This window comes from Coregonus clupeaformis, unplaced genomic scaffold (assembly GCF_020615455.1).
Source record: "Coregonus clupeaformis isolate EN_2021a unplaced genomic scaffold, ASM2061545v1 scaf0094, whole genome shotgun sequence".
Classification (NCBI taxonomy): domain Eukaryota; kingdom Metazoa; phylum Chordata; class Actinopteri; order Salmoniformes; family Salmonidae; genus Coregonus; species Coregonus clupeaformis.
In genome coordinates, this window is record NW_025533549.1 from 492,143 (window position 1) to 519,576 (window position 27,434).

At 47.5% G+C, this 27,434-nt stretch overlaps 1 protein-coding gene across 1 annotated transcript in view; it reads left to right on the forward strand.

Moving 5' to 3' along the window:
* Positions 1–22,504: 22,504 nt before the first annotated feature.
* The window catches only part of LOC121583496 (whirlin-like), a 161,896-nt gene continuing 156,966 nt past the window's right edge, over positions 22,505–27,434 (forward strand). The window contains exon 1 of the mRNA XM_041899641.2: positions 22,505–24,044. Coding sequence (XP_041755575.2) covers positions 23,307–24,044 — 738 coding nt within the window. The 5' untranslated portion in view covers positions 22,505–23,306. The remainder of the gene's footprint in view (positions 24,045–27,434) is intronic.

Below are 27,434 nucleotides of genomic sequence, written 5' to 3' on the forward strand. Positions count from 1 at the left end.
ATTCATATTTTTGTTATTATTAGCAGGAAAGATTATATCTGAGTGCCGAGGATTATGGGTATTAGGCCCAGGGGAGCCACCAGGGAGGCTTGCTGCTGTATGTCTTGTATGTCTCTCGGTAGTACTCTAGCAGGCAGGCAGAGGCTTCTGGAAACTTCTAATTGTCGCCGGGCAGGGAATTTGGGAGTTTCCACAAGCTGTCAGTAAGCCCCTTGCTAGGAAATTGGGATCTGAAAGATCTATGAAGATACTCACAGAAAAAGTTACCCTCCAAGTACATCCAGCCCCTTTTCTACATACCCACTGAAGAAGTCAAACACTTACCCTTGCTAAAAGTGGTGCTCTAAGTTTAAAAGTGCAAGTACAATTGCCTACAGTGTGGGAAATGTATACTGAACAAAAATATATACGCAACATGTAAAGTGTTTGTTTCATGAGCTGAAATAAAATAAATATTCCCCGAAATATTCCATACGCACAAAAAGCTTATTTCTCTGAAATCTAGGGCACGAATTTGTTTACATCCCTGTTAGTGAGCATTTTTCACTTGCCAAGATAATCCAGCCACCTGACAGGTGTGGCATATCAAGAAGCTAATTAAACAGCATGATCATTACACAGGTGCACCTTTTTGCCACACAACAAAATGCCACAGATGTCTCAAGTTTTGAGGGAGCGTGCAATTGGCTTGCTGACTGCAGGAAAGTCCACCAGAGATGTTGCCAGATAATTTATTGGTCATTTCTCTACCATAAACCCCTCCAACGTAATTTTAGAGAATTTAGCAATATGTCCAACCGGCCTCACAACCGCAGACTTTGTGTAACCACGCCAGCCCAGGACCTCCACATCCGACTTCTTCACCTGTGGGATCATCTGAGACCAGCCACCCGGACAGCTGAGGAAACTGTGGGTTTGCACAACTGAATAATTTCTGCCCAAACTGTCAGAACCCGTCTCAGGGAAGCTCATCTGCGTGCTCGTCATCCTCACCAGGGTCTTGGCCTGACTGCAGTTCTGTGTAACCGACTTCAGTGGGTAAATGCTCACCTTCAAAGGCCACTGGCATGCTGGAGAACTGTGCTCTTCACGGATGAATCCCGGTTTCAACTGTACAGGGCAGATGGCAGACAGCGTGTATTGCGTCGTGTGGGCGAGCGGTTCGCTGATGTCAACGTTGCAAATAGAGTGCCCCATGGTGGCAGTGGGGTTATGGTATGGGCAGGCATAAGCTACGAACAACGAACACAACTGCATTTTATCGATGGCAATTTGATACCGTGCCAAGATCCTAAGGCCCATTGTCTTGCCATTCATCCGCCGCCATCACCTCATGTTTCAGCATGATAATGCACAGCCACATGTCGCATGGATCTGTGCACAATTCCTGGAAGCTGAAAATGTCCCAGTTCTTCCATGGCCTGCATACTCACCAGACATGTCACCAATTGAGCATGTTCGGGATGCTCTGGATCGACATGTACGACAGGGTGTTGCAGTTCCAGACAGGGTGTGTTTTAGCATATTTTGTGTGTTTTTTCGCATTGTTTGTAACTTATTTTGTACATAATGTTTCTGCTACTGTCTCTTATGACCGAAAAGAGCTTCTGGATATCAGAACAGCGATTATTCACCTCGAACTGGACAAATATTTTTGAGTCTGATGCGAATGAGTCTGATGCGAAGGATATACTGTTACTCCCGGACCAGGCCCAAATTCCCGTCATTCGCATGAAGAAAAGACGAGATACAGGGGGCGCAGATCCGGGTGCATTGTGAGAATTAGTGGGCAAGTGGGTAACCCGCCTCTACCATCCATTCTATTGGACAATGTTCAATCACTGGAGAATAAACTGTATGAGCTCCGTTCGAGACTATCCTACCAACGGGACATTCAAAACGGTAATATCCTATGTTTCACCGAGTCGTGGCTGAACAACGACATAGATAATATACAGTTGGCTGGGTTTTCCGTGCATTGGCAAGACAGAACAGCTACCTCCGGTAAGACGAGGGTTGTTGGTGTGTGTCTATTTGTCAATAACAGCTGGAGAGGCCACACTACCTACCAAGAGGGGTTTCATCTATATTTTTCGTAGCTGTCTATTTACCACTACAAACCGATGATGGCACTAAGCCGCACTCAACCAGCTGTATAAGGCCATAAGCAAACAAGAAAATGCTCATCCAGAAGTGGCGCTGCTAGTGGCCGGGAACTTTAATGCAGGCAAACTTAAATCTGTTTTACCTCATTTCTACCAGCATGTCACATGTGCAGCCAGAGGGGACAAAAACTCCAGACCACCTTTACTCCACACAGAGACGCCTACAAAGCTCTCCCTCGCTCTCCATTTGGCAAATCTGACCATAATTATATCCTCCTGATTCCTGCTTACAAGCAAAAACTAAAGCAGGAAGTACCAGTGACTCGCTCAATACAGAAATGATCAGATGACGCGGATGCTACGCTACAGGACTGTTTGCGAGCACAGACTGTAATATGTTCCGGGATTCATCCAATGGCATTGAGGATAGTACTCCTGAGTGGCGCAGTGGTCTAAGGCACTGCATCGCAGTGCTAACTGTGCCACTAGAGATCCTGGTTCGAATCCAGGCTCTGTCGCAGCCGGCCGCGACCGGGAGACTCATGGGCGGCGCACAATTGGCCCAGCGTCGTCCAGGGTAGGGGAGGGAATGGCCGGCAGGGATGTAGCTCAGTTGATAGAGCATGGCGTTTGCAACGCCAGGGTTGTGGGTTCGATTCCCACGGGGGGCCAGTATAAAAAATATTTATTCACTAACTGTAAGTCGCTCTGGATAAGAGCATCTGCTAAATGACTAAAATGTAATGTAAATGAGTATACCACCTCAATCACCGGCTTCATCAATAAGTGCATCGACGACGTCGTCCCCACAGTGATCATACGTACATACAGTGGGGAAAAAAAGTATTTAGTCAGCCACCAATTGTGCAAGTTCTCCCACTTAAAAAGATGAGAGAGGCCTGTAATTTTCATCATAGGTACACGTCAACTATGACAGACAAAATGAGAAAAAAAATCCAGAAAATAACATTGTAGGATTTTTAATGAATTTATTTGCAAATTATGGTGGAAAATAAGTATTTGGTCAATAACAAAAGTTTCTCAATACTTTGTTATATACCCTTTGTTGGCAATGACACAGGTCAAACGTTTTCTGTAAGTCTTCACAAGGTTTTCACACACTGTTGCTGGTATTTTGGCCCATTCCCCCATGCAGATCTCCTCTAGAGCAGTGATGTTTTGGGGCTTTCGCTGGGCAACACGGACTTTCAACTCCCTCCAAAGATTTTCTATGGGGTTGAGATCTGGAGACTGGCTAGGCCACTCCAGGACCTTGAAATGCTTCTTACGAAGCCACTCCTTCGTTGCCCGGGCGGTGTGTTTGGGATCATTGTCATGCTGAAAGACCCAGCCACGTTTCATCTTCAATGCCCTTGCTGATGGAAGGAGGTTTTCACTCAAAATCTCACGATACATGGCCCCATTCATTCTTTCCTTTACACGGATCAGTTGTCCTGGTCCCTTTGCAGAAAAACAGCCCCAAAGCATGATGTTTCCACCCCCATGGTTCACAGTAGGTACAGTGGGGAAAAAAAGTATTTAGTCAGCCACCAATTGTGCGAGTTCTCCCACTTAAAAAGATGAGAGAGGCCTGTAATTTTCATCATAGGTACATGTCAACTATGACAGACAAATTGAGGAAAAAAAATCCAGAAAATCACATGGTAGGATTTTTAATGAATTTATTTGCAAATTATGGTGGAAAATAAGTATTTGGTCACCTACAAACAAGCAAGATTTCTGGCTCTCACAGACCTGTAACTACTTCTTTAAGAGGCTCCTCTGTCCTCCACTCGTTACCTGTATTAATGGCACCTGTTTGAACTTGTAATCAGTATAAAAGACACCTGTCCACAACCTCAAACAGTCACACTCCAAACTCCACTATGGCCAAGACCAAAGAGCTGTCAAAGGACACCAGAAACAAAATTGTAGACCTGCACCAGGCTGGGAAGACTGAATCTGCAATAGGTAAGCAGCTTGGTTTGAAGAAATCAACTGTGGGAGCAATTATTAGGAAATGGAAGACATACAAGACCACTGATAATCTCCCTCGATCTGGGGCACCACGCAAGATCTCACCCCGTGGGGTCAAAATGATCACAAAAACGGTGAGCAAAAATCCCAGAACCACACGGGGGGACCTAGTGAATGACCTGCAGAGAGCTGGGACCAAAGTAACAAAGCCTACCATCAGTAACACACTACGCCGCCAGGGACTCAAATCCTGCAGTGCCAGACGTGTCCCCCTGCTTAAGCCAGTACATGTCCAGGCCTGTCTGAAGTTTGCTAGAGTGCATTTGGATGATCCAGAAGAGGATTGGGAGAATGTCATATGGTCAGATGAAACCAAAATATAACTCTTTGGTAAAAACTCAACTTGTCGTGTTTGGAGGACAAAGAATGCTGAGTTGAATCCGTGAAAGCCGTTTTTTATCACCCGCCTGAGGGTCGAGAGGCGGGGGAACGACTGGTTCATCTAAGGCAGGGGACGAGGACCGCTCAGGACTACGCGGTGGAGTTCCGGACACTGGCAGCTGGGTCCGGGTGGAACGAGCGGGCCCTAATAGACCATTTCCGGTGCCACCTAAGGGAGGACGTCCGACGGAAGCTAACCTGCCGGGATGCCATGCTATCGTTCTCCCAACTGGTGGACATGGCCATCCGGCTGGACAATCTGCTAGAAGCCAGAGGACGTCCTGGTAGGGGTCTTCCCGTTCCCACTCCAGACGACTCTGACCCCGAGCAGATGGAGCTGGGGGGAGCCGCCGGTCGAGAGAGCGCAGGAGGACAGCGACAGTGCCACTCTGGTGGCACGAAGGGACAATCCACCTCACGTCGCAGTCAACGTTGTTTTGGGTCTGGAGGCGGTAGGCAGGGTACTCACGCGTCACCCCAGGTAACGAACACCCAAACGTGTTCAGAGCCCTTTGCGGCACACTGTACTTTATCTATCTCCTTTCCAGATCACTTGGTAGGTTCCCAGTGTAAGGCGCTAGTCGATTCAGGCGCAGCTGGGAATTTTATGGACAGGGCATTTGCACACCGTCAAGGCATTTCATTGGTTCCCCTAACCATTCCACTCCCCATCAGAGCACTAGATAGTCGACCGGGTTGGTTAAGGAAGTTACTGTACCAGTCACCATGATTACGCAGGAGACACATGTTGAGCAGATCACCTTTATGATTATTGAGTCTCCTGCTTACCGTTTAGTCTTGGGTATCCCGTGGTTAGCCCTTCACAACCTCAATTTCTCTTGGCCGCAGAGGGTTCTGACGGGGTGGTCGCGTGAGTGTCCGGGTAGGTGTCTAGGTGTTTCCGTTGGTGCGACCACGGTGGAAAGTCCAGACGGTACCCCCACCGTGCGCATTCCCCCCGAATACCATGATCTGGCGCTCGCGTTTTCCAAGACGCAAGCGACTAAATTACCACTTCATCGGGAGGGGGATGCGCGATAAACCTTCGGGTAGACGCTGTACCTTCCAGGAGTCATGTGTATCCCCTGTTTTAGGCTGAAACGGAGGCTATGGAAATATATGTCACCGAGTCCCTGCGCCAGGGGTATATACGTCCCTCCACTTCACATGCTTCCTCAAGTTTCTTCTTTGTGAAGACGAAAGATGGCGGTTTACGCCCGTGCATTGATAATCGACCACTGAATAATGTGACGGTACGATTTAGTTATCCTCTTCTCCTCATTCCTTCAGTGATTGAGTCAATGCATGGGGCCCGTTTTTTCACCAAATTAGACCTCAGGAGTGCCTACAGCCTGGTGCGTATTCGGGAAGGGGGTGAGTGGAAAACAGCATTTAGCACAACCTCGGGGCATTATTAATACCTGGTGATGCCCTACGGTTTGATGAATGCTCCATCCGTTTTCCAGTCCTTTGTGAACGAGGTGTTTCGGGACATGCTTGGTCGTGGTGTGGTGGTCTACATCGATGACATCCTGGTGTATTCCACTACGCGCGCCGAGCATGTGTCCCTGGTTCGCGAAGTACTGGTCCGACTGCTGGAAAATGATCTTTATGCCAAGGCAGAGAAGTGTGAGTTCAATTTCCTTCCTCGGATATCGCATTACCACCACAGGTGGGGAGATGGAGGGAGACCGCATTGCAACCATGCGTAATTGGCCGACTCCAACCAAGGTAAAAGAGGTGCAGCGCTTCCTTGGCTTTGCCAACTACTATCGAAGGTTTATTCTGGGTTTTGGCAAGGTCGCAGCTCCCATTACCTCCTTGTTGAAGGGTGGGCCGTCCCGGCTCCGCTGGTCTGCTGAGGCTGATTTGGCATTCAGTAGATTGCGGGGTCTGTTCACCTCAGCCCCAGTACTGGCTCACCCCGATCCATCACTACCGTTCGTAGTGGAGGTGGATGCGTCCGAGGTAGGGATAGGAGCTGTCTTATCCCAACGCTCGGGCACGCCACCCAAGCTCCGCCCCTATGACTTCTTTTCTAAGAAGCTCAGCTCAGCAGAGCAGAACTACGGCGTTGGTGATCGGGAGCTGTTGGCTGTTGTCCGAGCTTTGACGGTGTGGAGACATTGGCTCGAAGGGGTGAAACACCCTTTCCTCGTCTGGACAGACCACCGTAACCTGGAGTACATTCGGGCAGCGAGGAGGCTGAATCCTCTCCAGGCCAGGTGGGCCCTCTTCTTCACCCGGTTTCATTTCACACTCTCATACATTCCGGGTATGAAGAACGTGAAGGCAGACGCACTGTCTCGGCTGTATGACACAGAGGAGAGGCCCAGAGACAACACCCCCATACTCCCGGCCTCATGCATTGTGGTGCCGGTAGTATGGGTGATGGACGCAGATATAGCGCAGGCATTACGCACAGATCCATCTCCACCGCAATGTCCAGCTGGGCTGCAGTACGTGCCTGCGCTTATCTGTGATCGTCTGATCTACTGGGCACACACGTCACCCTCCTCTGGTCATTCAGGTATCAGTCATACAATGCGCTGCCTGACCGAGAAGTACTGGTGGCCTACCTTGGCTAAGGACGTGTGGGTGTATATTTCCTCATGCTCAGTGTGCGCCCAGAGTAAGGCACCTAGGCACCTCCCAGCGGGTAAGCTACAACCTTTACCAGTTCCACAACTACCATGGTCTCACCTGAGTATTGATTTTCTCACTGATCTTCCCCCATCCCAAAGTAACACCACGATCCTGGTCGTTGTGGACCACTTTTCAAAGTTCTGCCGCCTCCTTCCTCTGCCCGGTCTCCCCACGGCCCTACAAACTGCGGAGGCTCTGTTTACTCACGTCTTCCGGCACTACGGGGTACCAGAGGATATAGTGTCCGACCGAGGTCCCCAGTTCACATCTAGTGTCTGGAAGGCGTTCATGGAATGTCTGGGAGTCTCGGTCAGCCTGACCTCTGGTTTTCACCCCGAGATCAATGGGCAGGTGGAAAGGGTGAATCAAAATGTGGGTAGGTTCCTGCGGACCTACTGTCAGGACTGTCCGGAGGAGTGGTCGGTGTTCCTGCCATGGGTAGAATATCCTCAGAAGTCTCTCTGCCACTCCTCCACTAACCTAACACCCTTCCAATGTGTTTTGGGTTACCAACCGGTCCTGGCACCGTGGCACCAGAGCCAGACCGAGGCTCCCGTGGTGGATAACTGGTTTCGGCGCGCGGAGGAGTCAATGCATGGGGCCCCCGTGCATCGTCAGAAGGCCAACGGTGTTCATACCGGGGGATCGGGTCTGGCTCTCGACCTGGAATCTGCCCCTCCACCTGCCCTGCCGGAAGCTCAGCCGGCGGTTTGTGGGGCCGTTTAAAGTCCTGAGGAGATTGAACGAGGCATGTTATAGGTTACAACTGCCCATTAATTACCGCATTAACCCCTCGTTCCATGTGTCTCTCCTCAGGCCGGTGGTAGCTGGTCCGCTCCAGGAGTCTGAGGTATGGGAGGTTCCTCCACCTCCTCTGGACATTGAGGGGGCCCCGGCGTACTCGGTCCGTTCCATCCTGGATTCGAGGCGTCGGGTGAGGGGCCTTCAGTATCTCGTGGAGTGGGAGGGGTACGGTCCGGAGGAACGGTGCTGGGTCCCAAGGCGGGACATCCTCGATCCCTCCCTGTTGAGGGATTTCCACCATCGCCATCCGACTCGCCCTGCTCCGCGTCCTCTTGGCCGTCCCCGAGGCTGGGGTCGACGCACTGCCGGAGCCGCGCGTCGGGGGGGGGGTACTGTCACGTCTTCCACCGAGGTCGTTCATCGTCAACAGAGTACTAGCTTCTGCCGATCCCATTCTCATCACTCCACTTGCATTTCTTGTCAATCACACACACCTGGTGCTCATTCCCCTAATTAGTATGTGTATAAGTGTACCCTCTGTTCCCCTTGTCTTTGTGAGTGATTGTTTTGTTGTGAGAGCGTGTAGCTCGGTTGAGCTACATTTCACTGTGTTATTTGCCAAGGTGGATGTTTTCCCTTGTACAGTGTCGTTTGACGCTTGGAGCGTTTGATTTATCCAAACAGAATAAACTCTGGGCTTCGGTATTTTACCTCCTGCGCCTGACTCCTTCTTTCACACCTCGTCACACCCTGTATATAGCCTCGTTATTGTTATTTTATTGTGTTACTTTTTTTAACTTTAGTTCATTTAGTAAATATTTTCAAAACTCTATTCTCTTCAAACTGCATTCACAGTAAGGTCTACACCTGTTTTATTCAGCACATTTGACAAATAAAATGTGATTTGATTTGAATATCCAGTAACTTCGCACAACCATTGAAGAGGAGTGGGACAACATTCCACAGGCCACAATCAACAGCCTGATCAACTCTATGCGAAGGAGATGTGTCGCGCTGCATGAGGCAAATGTTGGTCACACCAGATACTTTATTGTTATTTTTTATGTATTCCCAGTCATGTGAAATCCATAGATTAGGGCCTAATGAATTTATTTCAATTGACTGATTTCCTTATATGAACTGTAACTCAGTAAAATTTTGGAAATTGTTGCATGTTGTGTTTATAGAATTGTTCAGTGTAGTATAGAGATAACATTTCAGAGGTTCCATGTAAAATGTACTGTTCGCAAGGACACCTCCAAGGATATTTACGTTCTCCTGCAAGTTGAGAAGCTTCCATTGATATCCCCTAAGATCCGTTATATAGATCTAGACCTTACTTTTATCTCCATGATATAAGTGCTGTACTTTGCAAAGGCAGTGAAAGTCCTGAAACTATTCTCCGCCTCCTCCCCCTCCTCTTTCTCCTCTTTCTCCTCCTCCTCCTCCTTCTCCACTCCTTTATGGGATGATCCATGGGCGATGCAGACTGGCAGAAAATGGTCTGGTGAGATCAGTGTGAGTTGAATACATCTGAGCAGATACCTTGGCTCCAGCGCCATGGGCCAGACGTGGTTATCAGGGAAATGTCAGATGCTTCCTCAGATGAGAAATTAACAGAGAGGAGGAAGGAAGAAAGGAAAGCGATGAATGGGTTGCGGTTGGTCTGTGTCCCGTCCAGGGTTGACACCACAAAGACAACCCAGCAGTTAGGGTCGTATTCATTAGTGCACAACGTAGCAAAACATTTTGCAACGGAAACAAGAGTTTCTTATTGGACAAGTTCAGGTAGTCCCTCCCTTTTTCCGGTCCGTTTTCTTCCATTTCGTTTCTAGCATACAACTCTGGCAACTACTGACAAGTATCGCTGACAGATTGACCGTCTCCATTCATGACTCCAGTCATCCCAGGAGATTGGCAGTGCTTCCTGTCTGACAGGAGCGCTACACAGGGGATTTCATCATGAGTCACACCTATGCCGAAGGGATTGACATGCAGCCTATCCCGTGGACCTGCAGTCTGCCCAGTGTGCTGCTAATAAGCCAATGAAACACGCTAGTCCTCTGCCACTGCCGCTCTACACACAACATAGTCTGGCGAGGTGCATCACACACATACATACACAGTGCCTTCAGAAAGTTTTCATACCCCTTGACTTATTCTATATTATGTTGTGTTACAGCCTGAATTCAAAATTGATTAAATATATGTTTTTATCTCTCCCATCTACACACCATACCCCATGGTGACAAAGTGAAAACATGTTTTTAGATTTTAAAAAATCTAATGTATTGAATATGAAATACAGAAATGTCTAATTTACTTAAGTATTCACACACCTGAGTCAATACTTTGTAGAAGCACCTTTGGCAGTGATTATATTTACATTTAAGTCATTACAGATGTCTTTCTGGGTATAGTAAGTCCCTAATAGCTTTCCACACCTGGATTGTGCAACATTTGCCCATTATTCTTTTTAAAATTCTTCAAGCTCTGTCAAATAAGTTGTTGATCATTGCTAGACAACAATTTAAAGGTTTTGCCATAGATGTTGATGTAGATTTAAGTCAAAACTGTAACTTGGCCACTCAGGAACAGTCAGTGTATTATTGGTAAGCATCTCCAGTATAGATTTGGCCTTGTGTTTTAGGTTATTGTCCTGCTGAAAGCAGTGGATGCTGCTGAGGGCAGGACGGCTCATAATAATGGCTGGAACAGAGAAAATGGAAAGGCATCAAACACACGGAAACCATGTGTTTAATATATTTGATACCATTCCACCTATTTCGCTCCAGCCATTACCACGAGCCCGTCCTCCCCAATTAAGGTGCCACCATCCTCCTGTGGCTGAAAGGTGAATTCATCTCCCAGTGTCTGGTGGAAAGCAGACTGAACCAGGTTTTCCTCTAGGATGTTGCTTGTGCTTAGCTCCATTCCGTTTATTTTTTATCCTGAAAAAAACTGAGTGGTTTCCTTCCTCTCCGGCAACTGAGATAGGAAGGACGCCTGTATCTTTGTATTGACTGGGTGTATTGATACACCATCCAAAGTTTAATGAATAATTTCACCATGCTCAAAGGGATATTCAATATCTGCTTGTTTTTATTTTAGGTGCCCTTCTTTGTGAGGCATTGGAAAACATCTGTGGTCTTTGTGGTTGAATCTGTGGTTGAAATTCACTGCTCGACGGAGGGACCTTACAGATCATTGTATGTGTGGGGTACAGAGATGAGGTAGTCATTCAAAAATCATGTTAAACACTATTATTGCACACAGAGTGAGTCCACGCAACTTAGTATGTGACTTGTTAAGCATATTTTTACTCCTGAACTTATTTAGGTTTGCCATAACAAAGGGGTTGAATACTTATTGACTCAAGACATTTTAGCCTTTCATTTTTTATTAATTTGTAAAAATGTCTAAAAACATAATTCCACTTTGACATTATGTGGTATTGTGTGTAGGCCAGTGACAAAAAAATCTCAATTTAATCAATTTTAAATTCAGGCTGTAACACAACAAAATGTGAAAAAAGTAAAGGGGTGTGAATACTTTCTGAAGGCACTGTGAATATATGCGACACCATTCTTCCACAAGAAATTCCATAATTTGTGTTTTGTTGATGGTGCTGTGGAAAACAATGTCTCTGGTGCCGCTCCAGATGTCCCATAAGTATTCACTTGGGTTGAGATCTGATTACGCACGCACACGCACGCACGCACAGACACACACACACACACACACCCTTCTTTCAAAGACACTGAGATCTCTTCAAGCCATGGTAGCCAAAATAATGGGCAACTAAGCATGATGGGATGTTAATTGCTTAATTAACTCAGGAACCACACCTGTGTGGAAGCACCTGCTTTCAATATACTTGGTATCCCTCATTTACTGAAGTGTTTCCTTTATTTTGACAGTTACCTGTACATCACAGGGGAGCTACCATACACTGTGTCACGGATTCTGCCGAGGCTGCTCCTCCTCCTTGCTCGGGCAGGCTTCGGCGTTCGCCGTCCCCGGAGTACTAGCTGCCACCGTTAGATGTTTCAGTGTTTGATTGCTTTTGTCTGTCTATTGCACCTGTGTCCGTTTGTGTCTGATTATGTGTCCTATAAGTTGCCTGTTTTGTGTTGGTTAGTTTGTGTGTTGTTATTCGCCTGTCCGTTAGTGCTGCGTGTTTTCTCTGTTTATTGTTTTTGTAGTTTACGCAGAGTTTGCGTAATCGCTCGCCTCTGGTTTGTGTTGAGGCCGTTCATTTGTATTGTGCCTTGTGTTGCACTAGTAAACTTTGTTGGACTAAGCTTCGGTGTCCTGCGCCTGACTCCCACACCACATTCACCTCAGCCATTTGACAGAACAACACACCACATATGGAGTCAGCAGGAGCAGCGGCGGCACCCAAGTCGCTGGAGGATCGGATCAGCGACCAAGACACCATGATCCGGCAACTTGGGGCCGCCATGAACGAGGTGTCCAACACTCTGCGCCGGTTGGTTACGGGAGAGGTGCCCACGCCTTCGCACACCTTACCATCACCATCGGCCAGTCCTCCTCTCCCAGCACCGGAACTCAGTGGCATTCGGCTCTCGCTCCCGAGGGCATATGATGGTTCTGCAGCCGGGTGTCAGGGGTTCATGCTGCAGGTGGAACTCTACCTGGCCACCATACACCCGGCGCCCTCGCGATACGAGAGCGTCTCCGCCCTCATCTCCTGTCTATCCGGCAAGGCGTTGGAGTGGGCCAACGCCGAATGGAGGGGAATAGACGCCGCCACCATCACCTACGCAGAGTTCTCCCGCCGCTTCAGGGCTGTGTTCGATCATCCACCTGAGGGGAAGGCGGCGGGGGAGCGTCTGTTCCACCTCCGACAGGGGAAGAGGAGTGCACAGGAGTTCGCCCTGGAGTTCCGGACTCTAGCAGCGGATGCGGGGTGGAATGAGAGGGCCCTCATCGACCATTACCGGTGTAGTCTACGAGAGGACGTTCGTCGTGAGCTGGCCTGCAGGGACACCAACCTATCCTTCGACCAGTTGGTGGACTTTTCCATCCGTCTCGACACCCTGCTGGCTACCCGCGGACGTCCCGAGTGGGGGTCGTCCATTCCACCCTCCAGCACCTTCGAGCCGATTCCCATGGAGCTCGGGGGTGCTGGCGCTAGGGAGAGGAGGAGAGAGAACCCGAGGGGGGCCGTCCCCTGCACCAACTGTGGCCGTGGAGGACACACTGCGGCTAGGTGCTGGGGAGGGTCTCCTGGGAGAGGGGACAACAGGTCACGCACTGGGGAGTCATTTCAGGTGAGTAGGCACCCCACTTACCCAGAGCTATCTGTTGGTCACCTGTGGATACCTGTGAGATTTCCACAGGTGGAACCTCATTCCCAGCATAAGGCGCTAGTAGATTCAGGCGCAGCTGGGAATTTTGTTGATCGTGAATTTTGTTATAGGTTAGGAATTCCCCTTCGGCCGGTAGAAGCCCCCTTTCCTGTTCATGCCCTAGACAGCCGGCCGCAGGGGTCGGGGTTGATCAGAGAAGTCACAGCACCACTTAAGATGACGACGCAGGGGGGTCATGAGGAGATCATTCAGTTTTATCTGATCGACTCTCCTGCGTATCCCGTGGTGCTGGGGCTTCCCTGGTTAAGCGCCCATGATCCTACCATTGCGTGGCAACAGAGGGCTCTTATGGAGTGGTCTGCCCAGTGTGTAGGGAGATGTCTAGGTGTTTCCTTAGGGGCGACCTCGGTGGAGAGTCCGAACCAAGTGCCCGCAATGCGCATTCCCCCTGAATATGAGGATTTAGCACTTGTGTTCAGCAAAACTAGGGCAACACGGCTACCACCTCATAGACAGGGGGATTGTGCGATAGATCTCCAAACGGGAGCGGCACTTCCGCGGAGTCGTGTGTATCCCCTGTCTCAAGAGGAGACAGCGGCTATGGAGACTTACATAGCCGAGTCCTTGGCACAGGGATACATACGGTCCTCCACTTCCCCGGTTTCCTCGAGTTTCTTCTTTGTGAAGAAGAAGTACGGGGGTTGCGCCCGTGTATTGATTACCGTAGTCTCAATCAGATCACGGTTAAGTACAGTTACCCTCTTCCTCTGATTGCGACTATGACGGAGTCATTACGCGGAGCGCGGTTCTTCACAAAGTTGGATCTCAGGAGCGCGTACAATCTGGTGCGCATTAGGGAGGGGGATGAATGGAAAACAGCATTTAGCACCACCTCGGGTCATTACGAGTATCTCGTCATGCCATACGGGTTAATGAATGCTCCTTCAGTCTTCCAATCCTTTGTTGATGAGATTTTCCGGGACATGCATGGGCAGGGTGTGGTAGTATACATCGACGACATCCTAGTGTACTCTTCTACACGAGCCGAGCATGTAGCCCTGGTGCGCCGAGTGTTGAGGAGGCTGTTGGAGCATGACTTGTATGTTAAGGCAGAGAAATGCTTGTTCTTCCAGGAGTCCGTCTCCTTTTTGGGTTATCGGTTGTCCGCGTCTGGTGTGAAGATAGAGGTTGACCGTGTGTCGGCCGTGCGTGATTGGCAAACTCCAACCACTGTAAAAGAGGTGCAGCAGTTTTTGGGTTTTGCTAATTACTACCGGAGGTTTATCCGGGGCTTTGGACAGGTGGCAGCTCCCATTACGTCCCTGCTAAAGGGGGGTCCGGTGCGTTTGCAGTGGTCAGCTGAGGCGGACAGGGCGTTTCGTAAACTTAAGAACCTGTTCACTTCGGCTCCGGTGCTGGCGCATCCTGACCCCGCTTTACCATTCCAAGGTGAGGTAGACGCGTCCGAGGCCGGTATTGGGGCAGTCCTGTCGCAACGGTCCGGCACGCCACCTAAACTCCGCCCCTGTGCGTTCTATTCTAAGAAGCTCAGCCCGGCGGAGCGCAATTATGACGTAGGGGACAGGGAGCTGTTAGCTGTAGTCCAGGCCCTAAAGGTGTGGAGGCATTGGCTTGAGGGGGCTCAACACCCTTTCCTCATTCTGACTGACCACCGTAACCTGGAGTACATCCGGGCAGCTAGGAGATTGAACCCTCGTCAGGCTAGGTGGAACATGTTCCTGACCCGGTTTGTTTTTAAGATCACATACATCCCAGGGTCCCAGAACGGTAAGGCAGACGCCCTGTCCCGGCTGTATGACACAGAGGAGAGGTCCATTGAGCCTACTCCCATACTGCCGGAGTCTTGTCTGGTGGCTCCGGTGGTGTGGGAGGTCGATGCGGAGATCGAGCGGGCACTGCGTACCGACCCTACTCCCCCCAGAGTGTCCGGTGGGGCGGACGTACGTTCCGCTCGAGGTTCGTGACCGCCTTATTTATTGGGCTCATACATCACCCTCCTCTGGACATCCAGGTATTGGCCGGACAGTGCACTGCCTTAGCGTGAAATACTGGTGGCCAACGTTAGCTAGGGATGTGAGGGTTTATGTCTCCTCCTGCTCGGTGTGCGCCCAGTGTAAGGCGCCTAGACATTTGCCCAGGGGAAAGTTACATCCCCTGCACGTTCCACAACGACCATGGTCCCACCTCTCGGTGGATTTTGTGACTGACCTTCCCCCCTCCCAGGGGAATACCACTATTTTGGTCGTTGTGGATCGGTTTTCTAAGGCCTGTCGTCTCCTCCCAATGCCGGGTCTCCCTACTGCCCTACAGACCGCTGAGGCCCTATTCACCCACGTTTTCCGGCACTATGGGGTGCCCGAGGATATAGTGTCTGACCGAGGTCCCCAGTTCACCTCCAGAGTCTGAGGGGCGTTCATGGAACGCTTGGGGGTCTCGGTGAGCCTTACCTCGGGTTACCACCCAGAGAGCAATGGGCAGGTAGAACGAGTCAACCAGGATGTGGGTAGGTTTCTGAGGTCCTATTGCCAGGGCCGGCCGGAGGAGTGGTCTAGGTATCTCCCCTGGGCAGAGATGGCACAGAACTCTCTCCGCCACTCCTCCACTAATCTAACCCCTTTCCAGTGTGTGTTGGGGTATCAGCCGGTCCTGGCACCATGGCACGAGAGCCAGATCGAGGCCCCTGCGGTGGACGAATGGATTCGGCGCTCGGAAGAGACGTGGAACGCTGCTCATGTCCATCTGCAGCGGGCCATCCGTCGACAGAAGGCGAGCGCCGATCGCCACCGCAGTGAGGGTCCGGTTTACGCACCGGGAGATCGAGTCTGGCTCTCGACTCGAAACCTGCCCCTCCGCCTGCCCTGCCGGAAGCTGGGTCGGCGGTTTGTGGGGCCCTTTAAAGTCCTGAGGAGATTGAACGAGGTGTGTTACAGGTTACAACTGCCTATTGATTATAAGAATATTAACCCCTCGTTCCATGTGTCTCTTCTCAGGCCGGTGGTAGCTGGTCCACTCCAAGAAGGTGAGATAGGAGAGACCCCTCCGCCCCCTCTGGACATCGAGGGAGCTCCGGCGTACACGGTCAGGACCATCTTGGACTCGAGACGTCGGATGGGGGGTCTCCAGTATCTCGTGGAGTGGGAAGGGTACGGTCCGGAGGAACGGTGCTGGGTGCCTAGGAGGGATATCCTAGATCCATCTCTCCTGACTGAGTTCCACCGTGGTCATCCCACGCGCCCGGCTCGCGTCCTCCTGGTCGTCCCCGAGGCCGGGGTCGGCGCACGGCTGGAGCCGCGCGTCAAGGGGGTACTGTCACGGATTCTGCCGAGGCTGCTCCTCCTCCTTGCTCGGGCAGGCTTCGGCGTTCGCCGTCCCCGGAGTACTAGCTGCCACCGTTAGATGTTTCAGTGTTTGATTGCTTTTGTCTGTCTATTGCACCTGTGTCCGTTTGTGTCTGATTATGTGTCCTATAAGTTGCCTGTTTTGTGTTGGTTAGTTTGTGTGTTGTTATTCGCCTGTCCGTTAGTGCTGCGTGTTTTCTCTGTTTATTGTTTTGTAGTTTACGCAGAGTTTGCGTAATCGCTCGCCTCTGGTTTGTGTTGAGGCCGTTCATTTGTATTGTGCCTTGTGTTGCAGTAGTAAACTTTGTTGGACTAAGCTTCGGTGTCCTGCGCCTGACTCCCACACCACATTCACCTCAGCCATTGACACACTGTGAGCTAATCAGCTGGAAAATGGGTTACTTTGTGTAGTGGACGCTGTAGAATTACCTTTTTCATCACACTGATGTGTTTAGAGAAATCAACTGGATAATGGTAGAAACCTGCAATATGCACCACAGTCTTCTGCATAGAGACTCACCTTGGATTTACCCATTATCGTTATGCTGTGAGCATGATGGAGCACATTGGGCAAACCCAGCTCATGTTACATTTTCTTGCTGGCTACTGTACTTGCATTGGGTTGTTTATGTTGTTAAGTGTACATGGTTAAGTATGTGTACTTAAAATGTTGACAATTTGATGGGGATACAGTCTGTCTCCCAACTTTTGCTCCTGCTGCCTCATTGAACCACTCTCATTGTAAAATAATAGAGCTTGTTCGAAAACACTTATTGATTGTTTGAGAGGGTTATGTCTCTCCCTGTAGTCAAGGCTGAAGCAATCAATTAAAAACTAAATTAAGTTCAGTCCCAAGTTTTTTGTAAATAAATGGCCTCACATTGGCCAGGACCCATATTTGTATCATAGGCACTGAGTTATCTTTATTGAATCATCACGCAGCCAAGAGTGTCCAATTTCTATTAAAACTAGCATAGTAGCAAACTACCATGACAGCCTTGGTCAGTTTCCATCTTCATACAGCATTAGAGGAATGGGAGTGGATAACTGAAGTAAATTATTCCTGTAATTTAATGGTGTAGTGAGCATTACCTGACAAGTGCTTGGCTTTAACAGGGATACAAATCAAAATAGAGAATGTTTGGGGATGGGGAGGGCTGGAGCAATATATTTATATTTATAACTGGGTGGTTCGAGCCCTGAATGCTGATTGGCTGACAGCCGTGGTATATCAGACCGTATACCATGGGTATGACAAAATATGTATTTTTACTGCTCTAATTACGTTGGTAACCAGTTTATAATAGCAATATGGCACCTCAGGGGTTTGCATTATATCATTTTTTACATTTTAGTCATTTAGCAGACGCTCTTATCCAGAGCGACTTACAGTTAGTGAATACATATATTTTTTTTTATACTGGCCCCCCGTGGGAATTGAACCCACAACCCTGGCGTTGCAAACGCCATGCTCTATCAACTGAGCTACATCCCTGCCGGCCATTCCCTCCCCTACCCTGGACGAATTGTGCGCCGCCCATGAGTCTCCCGGTCGCGGCCGGCTGCGACAGAGCCTGGATTCGAACCAGGATCTCTAGTGGCACAGTTAGCACTGCGATGCAGTGCCTTAGACCACTGCGCCACTCAGGAGACCAATTATATGGCCAATATACCACTGCTAAGGGCTGTATCCAGGCACTCCACTTTGCATCGTACATAAGAACAGCCCTTAGCCGTGGTATATTGGCAATATAATTTACCACACCCCCTCGGGCCTTATTGCATAAATATACAGTACCAGTCAAAAGTTTGGACACACCTACTCATTCAATGTAGAAAATAGTGAAAATTTAGAAAAACCCTGGAATGAGTAGTCCAAACTTTTGACTAGTACTGTATATATGACTCTACGGACAGATCACCTTTACTCATTCTGGATAACATGCAATACAAATTAACTTCCTGCTGTTGTGCAATGGACCAAAATAAATGCATGCATGAAATATAGGGTATGCATTGTTGCTAATCCCCAAAGAACTCTTTCTTCTAGTTCAACAGCCTTTTTTACTCCATTTAAACTCAATTAATGAACTAAGCTCTCAGTCAAATTGCTTACCAAAGTCACTATCCCTGTTCTGGGATATAATACTGCTATCTGTATCAGAAGGTTTGTTATTAACTGTTATTAACCCATCTATGACTACACCATATTTTTCTGTAATGAGCTAACTACAAAAAAATTGTATTTCTACTAGGAGTGGCAATAGGACATTGTAATAATGATACACAGAACAAAAATATAAACACAACATATAAAGTGTTGGTCCCATGTTTCATGAGCTGAAATAAAAGATCCCTGATATTTTCCATATGCACAAAAAGCTTATTTCTCTAAAATGTTGTGCACAAATTTGTTTACATCACTGTTAGTGAGCATTTGATCCTTTGTCAAGATAATCCATCCACCTGACAGGTGTGGCATATCAAGAAGCTGATTAAACAGCATGATCATTACACAGGTGCACCTTGTGCTGGGGACAATAAAAGGCCACTCTAAAATGTGCAGTTTTGTCACACAACACAATGCCACAGATGTCTCAAGTTTTGAGGGAGCATGCAATTGGCATGCTGACTGAAGGAATGTCCATCAGAGCTGTTGCCAGATAATTTAATGCTAATTTGTCTACCATAAGCCGCCTCCAACGTCATTTTAGAGAATTTGACAGTATGTTCAACCGGCCTTACAACCGCAGACCACGTGTAACCACGCCAGCCCAGGACCTCCACATTTGGCTTCTTCACCTGGGGGATCGTCAGAGTCACCTGCCCAGTCATATGAAATCCATTGATTAGAGCTTTATTTATTTATTTCAATTGACTGATTTCCTTATATGAGCTGTAACTCAGCAAAATATTTGACAACGTTGCATGTTGTGTTTATATTTTTGCTCAGTTTACATGGATTTTGTTTTGTTTTTAGAGTTTCTGATGTTGCTTGATTGAGTCCATTTCAGCAGTGTGGAGGGCATAAACAGTTTCCATTTGCACAAAACTGATGACTGGGGAAAGGACTGAGTCATATTCAGCTAAGCCTATTATATAAAGCGCTTAAGTCTCTTTCTCTGTACAAAATGATTAAAATAATCGGGAACAGTTCAAGTGATAATTCAGATGTCTGCTATTCATATAATTTTTGATTATCTATGTCATTCACAACCTCTGATAGCTAAAACCCCCTTGAAACGCACACACACAAACACTGTTCATGGTGCTGAATGTTATCTCCTTTACTGCAGCTCTCATACACACACACACACTGAAGTCCATTCAGATGGCTCTATTGGTGGTGGTTTACAGTGGTCGTTGCCTCAATTATACTTTAATTGTCTGCCATTATGAACTATAAGGATTAGGATTTGTCTGTCCCTGCAATCGCAATGAGGAGCTGCAACAGTCTGCAGTAGAAATTGAAAATCAAGCTGACAGCCAAAGCTGTGCCGGTGCTGTGAGGGAAGAGAGTCAGTTAATTGCCTCTCTCTCTCTACTGTGCATATTGTAGTGGAATGTAGCTTTTCTGTCACTATCTCCGTCCGATTGGGGATGCTCTGCTTTATGATAGTGTTTACTTTGCTTTCCCTCTGCGATCGCCCCAAACTCCTTTAATTAGTCCTATAAATCACTCCTCCATCTCTCTCTCTCTCTCTCTCTCTCTCTCTCTCTCTCTCTCTCTCTCTCTGTCTCTCCGACCCATACCCACAGCTCAGCTCACTGGAGAGAAGGACTCCATTCCTCATTATCCTTCAGAGGTTAACCTTTACAAAGACGATTGGACCGCATCTCATAGAGCCCCCTGGACGTCTCTCAGATTAGCATAATTGAACATGCTTGTGCTTCTGTGTCATAAACAGATATCATAGGGCACCTTTGGAAAGGGGTGGGGGGGGGGGGGTCTGCTAAGCTAACATATGGAATTGTTTTAAGATGGGCATACCAAGGATCAATTAGCTATTTGATTTAGAATTTTTTGAAATCTCTAATTTAAACAGACGGATTTTGATGGGGATTTTTGTATTATGCTGATTAGATTTCCGCAGGGGCGCTGATATCGACTCTAGGAGGTTTAACATGCTAATACCAATTGACGTGATGCATTGTGCATGGTGTAAAGCTCAGTTCTATTTATATTGTTTTAAAAAGATTCATCTCTGGTAAACTGGGAAACTGGGACACATTCAGCAGGGTACAACATTGTGGAACATTCAAAAATAAATAATGATTTAGAACAAACATGCCTCTCTGAGTCTGACATGTAGAATCACTTCAGGGCTTTGTGATATTTCTATCTGCAACGCTTGCCTACTGAACATGGCCCTGCTCTTGTGTGTTTGTTTGATATTTAACTCCCATCCATCAGTGGAAGCGTGGAATGGCAGGTTAATTTTGGCCAATGATAATCCAGTGCTAATCCCGTATCACAGATAGCCTATAAATTGACTGCTAGATGCGATATCATATTTCCAGTGAGACAAGTCATGTGTAGATGTGTGCCACCCGACATGCTCCCCACTCAATGATAACAATGTCAGCTCAATGATAACAAGCTGTGACTATAATTAGTTATATATATATATATATCTACTATCGCACAGTTTTTTGGGGGTCTTGGTTCAAATGTTTATTTTGGCAATTCTTAGACAATTCTTAGACTGTGGCATTCTTAGACTTTTAGATTAGGTGTCTCAAGTTTTGAGGGAGGGTGCAATTGGCATGCTGACTGAAGGAATGTTCACCAGAGCTGTTGCCAGATAATGTAATGTTAATTTGTCTACCATAAGCCGCCTCCAACGTCATTTTAGCGAATTTCACAGTACTTACAACCGGCCTTACAACCGCAGACCACGTGTAACCACGCCAGCCCAGGACCTCCACATCTGGCTTCTTCACCTGCGGGATCGTCAGTCACCTGCCCAGTCATACGAAATCCATAGATTAGTGCTTAATTTATTTATTTCAATTGACTGATTTCCTTATATGAGCTGTAACTCAGCAAAATATTTGAAATTGTTGCATGTTGCGTTTATATTTTTGCTCAGTTTAAATGGATTTTGTTTTGTTTTTAGTTTCTGATGTTGCTTGATTGAGTCCATTTCAGCAGTGTGGAGGGCATAAACAGTTTCCATTTGCACAAAACTGATGACTAGGGAAAGGACTGAGTCATATTCAGCTAAGCCTATTATATAAAGCGCTTAAGTCTCTTTCCCTGTACAAAATGATTAAAATCATCGGGAACAGTTCAAGTGATAATTCAGATGTCGGTTATTCATATAATTTTTGATTCACAACCGCTGATAGCTAAAAAACTGTGACTATAATTAGTTATATATATATCTCTACTGTCGCACAGTTTTTGGGGGTCTTGGTTAAAATGTTTACTTTGGCAATTCTTAGACTGTGTCATTCTTAGACTTTTAGACTAGGTCTGTTCACAGGGGAATGGAATACATTGTCTGTGTCCTAAAGGCGATAGAATTACATATGATCTCTGTGGTAAAGCCAATTAAAGCAGTATTTTCTCGCTTACTGCATATTGATGCCATGTATATTTTCGTCCTTATTTTCATGCATGCCGCTGAGTGTGCGTGCATAACGGTTGCGTGATTCTGAAGTGAGCTTCGAATGTTTAACTTTTCAATCAAACAAAAAATAACCCCACGCAGGTTTTGCAAATTAGAGTTCTTTCTGCACTTGGTGGTTCCCACGAGTGTGTGTTGTTGGTTACCAAGCAACTTATTCGCTCCACACGATCAGCTGCGTCATTTCCTCCTGACAAGAGACCAGAGGGAGGGAGCGAGACCCCAGACAGTACAGCAGCATATAGCAGCTGGTCGGGAAGCTTGCGGAGACAGCTGCCGACTAGGTCAACGCAAGGCTGGAACCAAATAAAGAGTTATATAAACCAAAAACTACCGGGGGAAACATTAACTCAACTTGAAAATGGCTGAATTATTTTTGCGCTATTTAGAACACGTTTAAAGCTCCTGCTGGATATATTTGCAAGGGATAAGACAACTCCACTATATGAACTTCGGTCGCCGGTAAAGGAACCAAGCAAAATAACAACTTCTATCTAGAACAGCTTGGGTATTATTTTCTCCGAATCTTGTGCTCACATACTAGTACGTGTACCACTTGATATTAATTTGTATTAGCCCTATTATTTTGGCGCTTGAGCTTCTTGTGCCTGTTGACGAAGTGATATCTGTGGATACCTGAGAAGCAGCTCGCGAGCTACCTGACCTCTTAATGCACGAAAACAAGACCAAGGCTACGAAATGTTTCTTCTATGTGCATTAGTCTATTTCATGTGCCTTTTTGACGCTTGATTAGCCTAACTTATTACTGAAGTTCATATCGTAGGCTATTATTAAACTGCAAATCGGATGAATATGTTGTATAATTTGTCTTTGAAATTATAACATTGAACTTGAGTTGTTTCATTTATTGCTCGAGGCTGCATTCAAAAATGTTGTAATTCAGCCGGTTGGATAAGACAGCCCTCAGGCTCAGACCTAGCCAATATGTCTATTAGTGGAGTGGACGTCCTGCACGAATAACTATGCCACAGCCCAACGCTCTCGGCCTAATGACTAATGTCTCCCTGCTCCGGTGTGGCTCTGTGACCCAGTCACACGTCTAGGATGAGCACGGATCTAGAGCGCATGTCGCTCAACTCCTCCTCGGCCAACTCTGTGGCCTCGAGTGCCCGCACGCTGTCAGCCAACGTCAAGAAGCTGCACAACGCGCTCAACCTGCTGCTCAACGACTTGGAGCGGGAGCAGTTCATTCACTGCCTCAACGTGTACCACTCCAAGCGTAATGTCCACGACCTGGTTCAAACCCTCAAAGTAATTCTCAATGCGCCCAGCAAACGCCAACTTCTGCCCATGCTACGGCTGGTCATTCCCCGCTCCGACCAGCTTTTGTTTGACCAATACACCTCGGAGGGCCTTTACTTGAAATCGGATTTACTTGCCAGCAATGGGAGCGCCGAAGCGGTGGGCGAAGTTCCCAGTGGGAGTCCAACTCCTCCCGGTCATTTCTCGCTAACTCCCCCCGGATCTCAGGTTGCGCTGCGCAGCTCTCCGGATAGTTTCAGCACCTGCAGTGATGGGACAGCTCCCCTCGTGCCGCTGCTCGGGAGAGGCTTTTTGCACGAGCCTCCAGGAGAGGTCCGACAGGTGATCCTGAAACGGCACAAGAGCAACGAGGGCTTGGGTTTCAGTATCCGCGGCGGCTCAGAGCACGGGGTAGGAATCTATGTGTCTCTGGTGGAGCCAGGATCCCTGGCCGAGAAAGAGGGACTAAGGATTGGGGATCAGATTATGAAAGTCAACAGCACAGTGTTCGATAAAGTCACGCACGCTGAAGCGGTGAAGGTAAGTGTGTGTGTGTGTGTGTGTGTATTGACTGTCACGTTCCAGTCAAGCAATATATGGCACATAAGATAGCACAATATAGAGTTAATACACAGGCCTAGAAGAGGTAACTGATCTCGCCAGTCGCCAGGGTCACTAGGCTACATGTAGAGATATATAATGCGCCCATGGGCAAGCCAGGGCCATGCAACCAAGACATGGATCTGGGCCAGTGGCTTCAAATGTGCCAATGGCAAAATGATGTGCATCGTTTACACGTCGCCTGCGCCTCTGACCCCAAATCTCTTTGTTTGTTCTTCACTGGTTGCCCTTTTCTTGTGAGTGGCAACAGGTCACAAATCTTGCTGCTGTGTTGGCACACTGTGGTATTTCACCCAAAAGATATGGGAGTTTATCAAAATTGGTTTTCGAACCTTTTGTGGGTCTGTGTAATCTGAGGCAAATATGTGTCTCTAATATGGTCATACATTTGGCAGGAGGTTAGGAAGTGAAGCTCAGTTTCCACCTCATTTTGTGGGCAGTGTGCACATAGCCTTTCTTCTCTTGAGAGCCAGGTCTGCCTAAGGCGGCCTCTTTCTCTCCTTATCGCTCTCTCTCGCTCTCTCTTTCACAGACACACACACACACACACACACACACACACACACACACACACACAAGAGAGAGAGAGAGAGAAAGGAAATACCTTAAAGCAGAACTTCATAGATAAGTTCCACTGTACATCCTACCTCTACCAGCTCTCCCCTGCTCCACTTTGTTAGAAACTTCCCCTGAAGCTCTTTAGCTGAGCTGTCTGTCTCCTAAGAGCCTGTCTTGGCTCTGCTTCTTGGAGCCTGTGCCAGGGTGTTCCCCACAGTCAGCGCTTAGAGCTTTTTTAGGATCATCTTTTCCATGGCATGCTTGGCGGCGAGGACCAGCACCATGACGGGAACAGGGTCGTAAATCCTGCCCTCCCGGGGCCACATCCAATTGGTTTCAGCAGAGAGATGCAGAGAGAGAGAGAGAGGGAGAGACGTCTGTCTACCTATCGCTTAATCAGATTGATCTGAGTCTGTGAAACAGAGGAGGCTGGAGATGAGATGACCTTCCCTTTGGCTTTGCTAGTCTCTCCCTCTCTACAACATGTCTCTCTCTCTCTCTCTCTTTCTTTCTTTCTTTCTTTCTTTCTTTCTTTCTTTCTTTCTTTCTTTCTTTCTTTCTTTCTTTCTTTCTTTCTTTCTTTCTTTCTTTCTTTCTTTCTTTCTTTCTTTCTTTCTTTCTTTCTTTCTTTCTTTCTTTCTTTCTTTCTTTCTTTCTTTCTTTCTTTCTTTCTTTCTTTCTTTCTTTCTTTCTGTCTCCTATCCCTCCCTCTCTTGGTTCCAATACAGCTTGTGATGGGCAGCTGGTCCCTGCTAGTCTGACAGCTCCTTGAGGATTATAAAATGGAGAGAATTGAGTGCAGGAGTGCAGGCTTTCTGAGTTGGGCTGAGGTCTGAGGTGGTGTGGTGCCCATGAGAGGCAAGCAGAGGCATGGCCAGGAGGAGAGAGATTGGGAAGAGGCCTAGGCAGAGGGTCCCAAGGCATCTCACTCTTTTGCTGTTTAGGAATGAACAGATAGCTATCTGACTCGGGGAATTGAGTTCATACCAGTCACAGAGCATAATATGCTATTGGGATCTTGCAGCTGCTGAAAAACAAACTCCACTAGGACTTGTGCTGCTGTCTGAGCTACCTGTGTGTGGATGGCTGGGGGAAACACTCCTTCTTCTTTCTGTGTCCAGAGGTTCAAATGGCAAAATGTTGACTGTGTATTTATGAGACTTTTAGAGTGCTTTTGTTGACTATTCCTTATAGCTCATGCTACACTATAGGGTCATACTGAGTGGTCATAGCTCATATCTGTTGCCCAACAGACCGCAATTTGTAACAAAGGTCCACCTTTTAAAGTGCTTAAAATTATTAAGTTACCTGTCCAAAACTCACCTCTCCCTTGTGGAGAATACATTTAGCAAAAGTGTAAACATTGCATAAACAGCACTGAGCTCTGTTAATGATTGACCGATATTAACTTTGGCTGCAGGTCAACAACCCCTATGTTTTCTGCCCGAAAGTGTTGTGGTCTGGGCCATGGTTTTTTGGCTCAGCAATTGTTGTTTAAGTAGGGCCAACCCACGTTTGTAATGACAAGGGGGTCTGATGTGTGTCATCCTCTCCATACAGATGGCTCAGGAAGAAAACAGAGGCCTGTACTAAGTGCTGAGGCCAGGTGGGGTCTGCTGTGTTCTCATGATTCCATTCTCTTTTTTAATTAAGAAGTGAATTATTTATCAAATGCTTTAATTACGCAAGCAAAGACTAATTCCTCTAGCCTCAGTGTGACTGTGCTCCGGTGTGATTAATATTGAAATGTTTACCGGCGTAGAAGAAGAAGAAGGTGAGCAGAATGAAGATTGCATCCCAAATGGTACCCTATTCCCTATGTAGTGCACTACTTTTGACCAGGGCCCATAGGGAATAGTCACATCCGTCTCACTGACCACAATGTATGCCTTGACAGCCAGGGGAGAAGATGAGGCGATCCTTCACATCTTTAAGCCATCATCTTTCCACTCTTTCTCATGTTTTCGTTGGCGCTCATACTCAAACTCATCTTTCTTTTAATCTTTCTATTTTTCATGATCATGAACAGAAAACAGTCTCTCTTCCTGGCACTGTCTCTGTTGAGATATTATATGTTTTCCCCTTTTATGCTGCTGCGTAATGCTTAGCATACATTCTCCCTGGGCATTTATCGGTCGCGCTCGCACACACACACACACACACACACACACACACACACACACACACACACACACACACACACACACACACACACAAATAAGACTGTCAGACTGGGCGTTCACTCTGTCAACTTTCTTCACCCCCTGTCTGTCTCAAAGCACTGTTTGTGTTCACCTCCAGTCTCTCCTGGGGTCTTCCACAGCCGCCCTGCTGAAGTAACTGACTCCATTGTGTCTGTGTAATTGTTTTACAATGGACTGCAGGGATGGTTCGGTTCACGGCCAACGTGCCCCTAATCCATCACCTGTTCTCACTTGTTCTCTGCTGGCAGAGTGTCGCTCAACTAGCCAATAATATCCTCTATTCACTGCCAAGAGCTGTGGTCAGATATGTGCAAAAATATCACTCATTCTATTAGTGTCAGGGTCGGTTCACTTATACAGTACTGACATTGATTTCAATGGAGACACTGGAGACTGTATTAGGAGCACGATTAAAGTGACAGTTAAGTTGTCTGGGTGGTGCATGGTTTAGGTGACACCCTGAGAATTTAGGGCTAAACTCAGACAAAGGAAACACTGGTCAGGGACTTGCAGCTTTATTACTTTGTTTGCGTCCCAAATGGTACCC